General features: G+C 41.9%; 1 protein-coding gene across 1 annotated transcript; it reads right to left on the bottom strand.

Annotated features, from left to right (window-relative positions):
- Positions 1 to 800: 800 nt before the first annotated feature.
- LOC139377267 (CMRF35-like molecule 8) lies at positions 801 to 6098 on the bottom strand. The gene is made up of 6 exons (XM_071120272.1): positions 6053 to 6098; positions 5435 to 5776; positions 3165 to 3344; positions 2499 to 2603; positions 2134 to 2183; positions 801 to 1960 (listed from the first exon to the last, which is right to left on the bottom strand). Exons 1-6 carry the CDS (start codon positions 6096 to 6098, stop codon positions 1634 to 1636), a joined length of 1050 nt encoding a protein of 349 aa, XP_070976373.1. The 3' UTR covers positions 801 to 1633.
- Between the last annotated feature and the right edge of the window lie 3366 nt (positions 6099 to 9464).

The following is a 9464-nucleotide window of genomic DNA, read 5'->3' as shown; positions in this document are numbered from 1 at the left end:
ATAAACATGTCTGTGTCTCTTTACAGTCGCCATCCTGCAATAAGGAGGTATTTTATCTGTTAGCTTGAGTTACCTGGGGTGGCAGAGAGTTCCATGTAGTCATGGCTCTATTTAATACTGTGTTTCCCAGCCTCTGTTCTGGCCCTGGGGACTGTGAAGAGACCTCTGGTTGTCTTGTCCGGTACCAATGAGTGTCCGAACTGTGAACCAACTGCCTAAACAGACAGTTCGGTAGCTTCAACACATCAACATCTCGCACAAAGACCAATAGTGATGCAGTCAATGTTTCCTTCAACTTTGAGTCAGGAGAGACTGACATGCATGTCGTTGACATTTGCCCTCTGTGTACATCTAAGTGCAATATGTGCTGCTCTGTTTTGTATCAACTGTAACATACTGTATGTGAAAATATCAAATCAAACTTAAGGCCCCCATGCAGTTATTTCAATGTAATTTTTATAGTCACTGTGTGTTTATTTGATCAAAATAAGTCAAATGTATATTTTTTTATAATGTATTTCCCTGAGCCTCTTTTGGCCATTGATCGTGTGGGTGTTAGGAAACAAACACAGCCCTGATTGGCTGATAGGATGGCCTAGAGCCCACCCACTTACCTAGATGACCCGTTATTGGTCCCTTATAATCAGATCAGATTGTGGCTTCATGAACATGCTGAAATTTCAGGCATTCTTTTAAAACAGCTCTCACGCAGAAATGTAATTATCATAAATGTCACAATATCCTAGTGTTATTTCCACCTCTCTAGTGTGGTAATATCATAAAAAAATAGGGAATTCAAGTTTTTAACTGCACTTCCCCTTTAATTTAAATTGCATTTACAATCGCAACACAATTCACAATAAAACAATCAAATGAAAAAGTAGAAGCAAACAGGAAGCAGTAAAAAGGATAAATTAAAGAACATAAAACACACAGGACGTCTAAAACAATCACTGGTTAAAGGCCAAGCTAAAAGGGCTGTTTTTAAAGGCACCCTTTATCAGGAGTTTATCAAGACATCATTAATGCTTATTTAATCATTTACAAATGTGTAAAAAAAAAAACACAGTTAATAGACAGTTATAATGCCTTGGTCAAAAGGTGTGATACCTTTTTAAGTGCTTGCCAAATAGTGAGACAATATTTATCTGCAGATATTAACATGCAATTAAATGACATGAAGACAAGTTGAAGAGAGACATCAGGGAAGCACATCTGATGGAAGAGAGAAGTCAGGGAAACACATCTGATGGAAGAGAGAAGTCAGGGAAACATCTGGAAGAGAGAAGTCTGGGAAACACATCTGATGGAAGAGAGAAGTCTGGGAAACACATCTGATGGAAGAGAGAAGTCAGGGAAACACATCTGGTGGAAGAGAGAAGTCAGGGAAACATCTGGAAGAGAGAAGTCTGGGAAACACATCTGATGGAAGAGAGAAGTCAGGGAAACACATATCATGGAAGAGAGAAGTCAGGGAAACACATTGTGAGGACATGAAGCACATTATCTAGCTGTCAGCTAAAAACAGAGCTCACTGTTCAAGAGGCTGTTAGTGGCAAACGTAGTTCATGACACGTTTCTTGTGATTGGTTGCCAGTGTGTTTTTTCTCCCTTGTGATTGGTTGTCAGTGACTCAGGTGTCTCTGGATTTGCTCACTGTGGAGTAGATGGGAGGCGCCTCAGAGGAGCTGTGTGGATGAATGACAATAGAGTAGGCAGGGTTTTGACTTATGTTGACAGTGGCATAGTCACCAGAACAAGTGCTCTTTTTAGCGATGGCGACAGTGGCCTCATTGGGGCAGCTGGGGTCCTTGTGGAAGTTGACGCTGGCATAGTTGAGAGAGTCAGAGGGGCTTGTGGGTAAGTTGGCGGTGGCGTAGATTGTGGGGGTCTCACTACCTGAACTGGACTGTAGGGGGCGGTCCTTTATTTCTTCATAGTGACCATCACCATGACAACCCTGGAGAGGAGGAAAAGGAGGAGAGGGACAGGCGGACATGATGAAAGAGGGAAGAACATAGATTAGAACATGCTCTCTCTCTCTCTCTCTCTCTCTCTATATATATATATATATCACACAGACATGCAATGACGCTCACAGGCAGGCGCTTGCACACACACACACACACTGACCTCTATGTTGATCCGAGTGTCTGTGTTCACCCTGGGTGCTGAGGAGCCAGCTGTGGAACACAGCACACACACACACACACACACACACACACACACACACACACACACACACACACACACACACACACACACACACACACACACACACACACACACACACACACACACACACACACACACACACACACACGTCAATATTGGGCTGCAGCAGTCTGTTCAGGAGGTTCTCAGAGCCCTGTTCTCAATGAGACCCCTATTTCTCAACCAGGGTCAAAGGAAGATTGTATATGCAAGTTTCTTGCAATTTAAGACTGGGTGTGAGTAACTTCCCCTTGTGTGTGTGTGTGTGAGAGAGTGTTTCTCACCTGTTTCCTTGTTGAATTTCCATCTATAGACTATGAGCAGGCTGACCACAAGCACCAATAGCAGCATAACCAGAGTCCCAGATACTATGATGACCACTGATGTATCTGAACAGACAAACAGTATGATTAGAACACATACTTTACAATCAGCACTTCTGTTCAACTTACATAGGGCCTTTTACACTGTGAAGTAAGATCTGCCTCTCTTCCACATCAGATGTGTAACTTTTCTGTTTACTTCCTGTCCTGACATTAGCCTTGGATGTGGTGGCCAACAATGTGTAAAAGCAGCCTCATACAACAAAAATGCTGTCGACTAGTATTAAAGTAATTATTGCAGGGGCATGTGGAATCGGAGAGACATTATCTTTTCACTACCACTCAGAAGGAGGAATCTGGTATAGAAGTGTCCCAGATTACCTAAAGTCAGATTTGACGCCAGATCAGTCTCTACATGACAAAATGATGTGTTGAGAAACTGGTTTTAAACTAGTGCAGCGTAAAAAGGCTCATAGGCTGCGTTGACACAGCTTTTTTCCACTAATTGGTCTTTTGACCAAAGAAATCAGATCTTTTCACATCCGATCTTTTTCAGGGCTGATCTGATTGGTCATATTTTTGGGCTGTTTAGATGTCTGTTTAAAAGCAACCATTAAGTTTATTTACCAAATCCATTTTTTGTTGATGATGAGATGGATGATGGTGTTGAGATGGATGATAGTTGAGAGATGGATGATGATGATGATGAGATGGAGGTGGCTAAGGATGATAGCGTTGGTGAACCTGGATTTGATGCTGTTGTTTTTGTAGCAGGTTTTCTTGTGGTGGGGGTTATTGTTGGTGTCGCTAAAAACAAAGGACCACAAAACACAGTTGTTGTGAAATGTGTGGACATTTTTCACTTGGCTAACATGTTGTCTACTGGTATTAAAGTAGTTATTGCACAGAGATGTGTTGTCAGAGCACCATGTCTTTACACTACACCACCAAGAGAGGGAATCTGATTCCAAAGTCAGATTTGACGCCAGATCTGTCTATGTACAATACACAAATATGTTTATGTGATAGAATGAAATGTGCCTTAATAATAACTAAATAATAACACAGCATCATAATGTGTACCAGGAAGTAATATGCTCTTCATTTATCTGAATGGTGATAATATGATCTGTGTGCTCTAGTGATGTCTGGACCACAAACACAACAGTGAATTCAGCTCACTGCAGTGGCCTGCCCAGTCACCGGATCTCAATCCAATTTATTATCTGTGGGATGAGATTGAATGAGCTATTTGGAGTAGAAATCCACTACCAGCCAACTTGATTCAACTGTGGGAAGCATTGTCAACATGGACCGGCATCTCTGTGGAACGCTTTGGACACCTTGTAAAGTTCATGCCCTGACGAATTGAGGCTGTTCTGAGGGCAAAAGGGGGTGCAGCTCAATATTAGGAAGGTGTTCCTAATGTTTTGTCCACCCAGTCAAAAGTCTGACTGCTGACATGGTATCAATTGTGTGGTTGTTCTGTACTCCACATAGATATCCCCCAGCATCCTCTTGGGTTAGCCTGGTGATGGTCACGCTGAAAACTCTGTCTGTCTTGTTGTGGAACAGTGAGAACCTCCCTGTCTGGCTTTTGGTTTTTGTCACTTTAACATCAACTAGACAATTCGATCGTGTCTTTTCTTTGCAGAAGTATTTCTGATTGTCTTCATACTTTTCATCATAAACACAGTGGTGGAGACTGACCGTTCTTCATACTGTAGCCAGTCACTGCAGTGCGATTCTCGCAGCACCAATCTGTCATTTTAAACAAACATGTAGGCCTAGCGCTCAGAAAGAAGTTCAGCCGATGTATTATCAAATAAATATATACCATAACAGAACAAGAAAGGTTTGGAAACTCCAATGACAAAAAATTGTACACCATGAAACTTCCTTGTCTCATGTCCAGACGCTGTCTTGTCCTGTTCCTTGTCTCATGTCCAGACGCTGTCCTGTCCTGTTCCTTGTCTCATGTCCAGACGCTGTCCTGTCCTGTTCCTTGTCTCATGTCCAGACGCTGTCCTGTCCTGTTCCTTGTCTCATGTCCAGACGCTGTCCTGTCCTGTTCCTTGTCTCATGTCCAGACGCTGTCCTGTCCTGTTCCTTGTCTCATGTCCAGACGCTGTCCTGTCCTGTTCCTTGTCTCATGTCCAGACGCTGTCCTGTCCTGTTCCTTGTCTCATGTCCAGACGCTGTCCTATCCTGTTCCTTGTCTCATGTCCAGACGCTGTCCTGTCCTGTTCCTTGTCTCATGTCCAGACGCTGTCCTGTCCTGTTCCTTGTCTCATGTCCAGACGCTGTCCTGTCCTGTTCCTTGTCTCATGTCCAGACGCTGTCCTGTCCTGTTCCTTGTCTCATGTCCAGACGCTGTCCTGTCCTGTTCCTTGTCTCATGTCCAGACGCTGTCCTGTCCTGTTCCTTGTCCGTTGCTCAATAAATGTTCTCCCTGTACCTGCTTTTCGTCTACCAGCGTTGATCCTTACACTCACATTTATAGACAGAGCTATAGATGCAAGGACTGACCATCCACGAGATCAATATTGTAGTTTTAACCATGGTTTGTGGCTTTACAGTGTTTTTGTTAACAATTACATCGTTTACAAACAATGGAGCAAAGAAAGCAAATATTTTTAATTTTAGTGTGGTATGACAGTTGAATTAAGCTCATGAGGCATTTTATAAGTTATATATTTCAAGAATAAATGGGTAAATATCATACATTCTAAAGTACAAAAGTTTGCAAAAGTGAATGTAAAATATGGAATGAAGTGGAAGGATCTCAGGTTAGGATTCGGGGTCAATAGCAGAAGCTTGATTAGGAATGTATATTATAAAATGTCTAGTTTGGAAGTGATAAAGTTTCGAGGATGAGAATCAAAGATTTACAGTACCTCTAGAGACTGCAAGGTTGACTTTAGTGTAGTCATCTGCCAATGAATTGGTCACTCCACACCAGTATCTCCCAGCATCATTTAACGTCAGGTTGGTGATTGTCACAATGAAGACACTTTCCTCTCTGATGTCCTTTAGCGAGTATCTCACTTTAGAAGCACTGTTTTCCCCTGCCTCAGTCTCAATAACTTTGTCTTTATTAAAAACAGGACAATCCCCTTTACAGAGGTACTTCTGGTGGCTCCTCAACACCTCTCTATAGGGGCATCTGATCTCTGCCTTGCCCCCCTCATATCCTTTCACTGTGATCAACTCTGCTGAACACACACTCCACACAGCAGCTGTAGGACACACCAACAGTCTCATTACAAACAGTACAAACACCCCAGCTTCCATTTCACATACTGTAAGAGTGGATTCTGGTCTGGTACACCACTGGTGTTCCACATCACATCCATCAGTACATACTGACCTTGTGTTCCTCAGTGTCCCCTTCCCTTTATCCAACAACATTATCAGTGAGTGAATGGAGTTACACTGTAAAATGTTACAACCAAATGTATCCAACTATAGAGAGGAGTCACTGGACATGTGTTCATTCAGACTGATGTACTCACCTAAGAGGAGGACAACCTTCAGTGTGAGGACCAGCAGGATAACCATGATGACTTGTGGCTCCCAGCTAGTTCAAGTCTCTTTAGACCCTGTACACCCTGTTTACTACAGTCCCCTCAATACTTCTACGTCCAGTTACCACCCCAGTACAGGAAGGTCTGCTCCTGCAGTGTGTATGACAACTACTCTGAGTGTGTGTTAGTGTGTGTGTGTGTGTCTACTCTGAGCCACGGAAGTCCTTCTGTTTGACTAAGTACTTCCTGAAACCATTTCACTTCTCAGGAACACTTTAATGTCCGTCAATAAACCATTTCTAAGACATTTATAAAGAGTTTACTCACCATTTATTAATCGTTTATTCCTACAATATATGTTAAATAAAAACAAAGTCCTGCTTTAAATGAAGTGCATCTTATAAAGCCTTTATAAAGCCTCGTTAACCACTACATGAATGTGTTACAAATCCTGTTTTATAAAGCCTTGTTAACCACTACATGAATGTGTTACAAATCCTGTTTTATAAAGGGTTCACAACCACTACATGAATGTGTTACAAATCCTGTTTTATAAAGGGTTCATAACCACTACATGAATGTGTTACAAATCCTGTTTTATAAAGGGTTCATAACCACTACATGAATGCGTTACAAATCCTGTTTTATAAAGGGTTCATAACCACTACATGAATGTGTTACAAATCCTGTTTTATAAAGGGTTCATAACCACTACATGAATGTGTTACAAATCCTGTTTTATAAAGGGTTCATAAATTTGTCTTAAATGTGTGACATAACCACCACAAGCTGTAGACCACACTGTTTACCAAGACATATTGTTAGCTGTCTATTCACCACCACAAACGATGCTGGCACTAAGACTACACTCAACGAGCTGTATAAGGCCAAAATCAAATAAGAAAATGCTCATTCAGAGGCGGCGCTCCTAGTGGCCAGTCACTTTAAAGCAGTCTTAGACGGATTACCAGGACGTGTACTCAGAGCATGCTCTGACCAACTGGCAAGTGTCTTCACTTATTATATTTTCAACCTGTCCCTGACCGAGTCTGTAATACCTACATGTTTCAAGTAGACCACCTTCCCTGTTCCTGTGCCCCAGAACGCCAAGGTAACCTGCCTAAATGACTATCGACCCGTAGCACTCACGTCTGTAGCCATGAAGTGCTTTGAAAGACTGGTCTACCTAAATGACCTCGTACACTTGCACATCGACTCGGTACTGGTACCCCGTGTACATAGCCAAGTTATTGTTACTCATTGTGTATTTATTCCTTGTGTTATTATTTTTCTATTTTTGTATTATTTCTCTATTTTCAATCTCTGCGTTGTTGGGAAGGGTCCGTAAATAAGAATTTCACTGTTAGTCTACACCTGTTGTGTCTAACCTGGGCTTCCCCAGAAGCATGTGACAAAAGCAACTTGATTTGATTCCATCAAGGTCCTTTACGACTCCAGGGCAAGGAAGCTTACAGGAAAGATCAGCTGTATAGCCACTACACATTTACATATCTGCTCATTCTCTTATAGCTCTATGCTCACTGTACCTAGCTGTATATACAGTGCCTTGCGAAAGTATTCGGCCCCCTTGAACTTTGCGACCTTTTGCCACATTTCAGGCTTCAAACATAAAGATATAAAACTGTATTTTTTTGTGAAGAATCAACAACAAGTGGGACACAATCATGAAGTGGAATGACATTTATTGGATATTTCAAACTTTTTTAACAAATCAAAAACTGAAAAATTGGGCGTGCAAAATTATTCAGCCCCCTTAAGTTAATACTTTGTAGTGCCACCTTTTGCTGCGATTACAGCTGTAAGTCGCTTGGGGTATGTCTCTATCAGTTTTGCACATCGAGAGACTGAAATTTTTTCCCATTCCTCCTTGCAAAACAGCTCGAGCTCAGTGAGGTTGGATGGAGAGCATTTGTGAACAGCAGTTTTCAGTTCTTTCCACAGATTCTGGATTGGATTCAGGTCTGGACTTTGACTTGGCCATTCTAACACCTGGATATGTTTATTTTTGAACCATTCCATTGTAGATTTTGCTTTATGTTTTGGATCATTGTCTTGTTGGAAGACAAATCTCCGTCCCAGTCTCAGGTCTTTTGCAGACTCCATCAGGTTTCCTTCCAGAATGGTCCTGTATTTGGCTCCATCCATCTTCCCATCAATTTTAACCATCTTCCCTGTCCCTGCTGAAGAAAAGCAGACCCAAACCATGATGCTGCCACCACCATGTTTGACAGTGGAGATGTGGTGTGTTCAGGGTGATGAGCTGTGTTGCTTTTACGCCAAACATAACGTTTTGCATTGTTGCCAAAAAGTTCAATTTTGGTTTCATCTGACCAGAGCACCTTCTTCCACATGTTTGGTGTGTCTCCCAGGTGGCTTGTGGCAAACTTTAAACGACACTTTTTATGGATATCTTTAAGAAATGGCTTTCTTCTTGCCACTCTTCCATAAAGGCCAGATTTGTGCAATATATGACTGATTGTTGTCCTATGGACAGAGTCTCCCACCTCAGCTGTAGATCTCTGCAGTTCATCCAGAGTGATCATGGGCCTCTTGGCTGCATCTCTGATCAGTCTTCTCCTTGTATGAGCTGAAAGTTTTGAGGGACGGCCAGGTCTTGGTAGATTTGCAGTGGTCTGATACTCCTTCCATTTCAATATTATCGCTTGCACAGTGCTCCTTGGGATGTTTAAAGCTTGGAAAATCTTTTTGTATCCAAATCCAGCTTTAAACTTCTTCACAACAGTATCTCGGACCTGCCTGGTGTGTTCCTTGTTCTTCATGATGCTCTCTGCGCTTTTAACAGACCTCTGAGACTATCACAGTGCAGGTGCATTTATACAGAGACTTGATTACACACAGGTGGATTGTATTTATCATCATTAGTCATTTAGGTCAACATTGGATCATTCAGAGATCCTCACTGAACTTCTGGAGAGAGTTTGCTGCACTGAAAGTAAAGGGGCTGAATAATTTTGCACGCCCAATTTGTCAGTTTTTGATTTGTTGAAAAAGTTTGAAATATCCAATAAATGTCGTTCCACTTCATGATTGTGTCCCACTTGTTGTTGATTCTTCACAAAAAAAATACAGTTTTATATCTTTATGTTTGAAGCCTGAAATGTGGCAAAAGGTCGCAAAGTTCAAGGGGGCCGAATACTTTCGCAAGGCACTGTAATTTGGAGTAATAGTCTATGCATGACTTTGTATTGTATCAATTTATATCTGCCAATGATGGAACAGGAGTGATTCTATACAGGGCTTCTCCCCATAGATCATCTGAGATCTCAATATTTAACTCTTTACCGCAGGTCTCCTTGAGATGACTAGTAGAGGCAGTGCCCCATAGTGTAATGAATACGATGGGAGACAGAGTGCTGGT

The sequence above is a fragment of the Oncorhynchus clarkii genome, chromosome 20 (genome assembly GCF_045791955.1).
Source record: "Oncorhynchus clarkii lewisi isolate Uvic-CL-2024 chromosome 20, UVic_Ocla_1.0, whole genome shotgun sequence".
NCBI classification, from domain to species: domain Eukaryota; kingdom Metazoa; phylum Chordata; class Actinopteri; order Salmoniformes; family Salmonidae; genus Oncorhynchus; species Oncorhynchus clarkii.
This window is presented reverse-complemented; position numbering and strand designations above follow the sequence as displayed.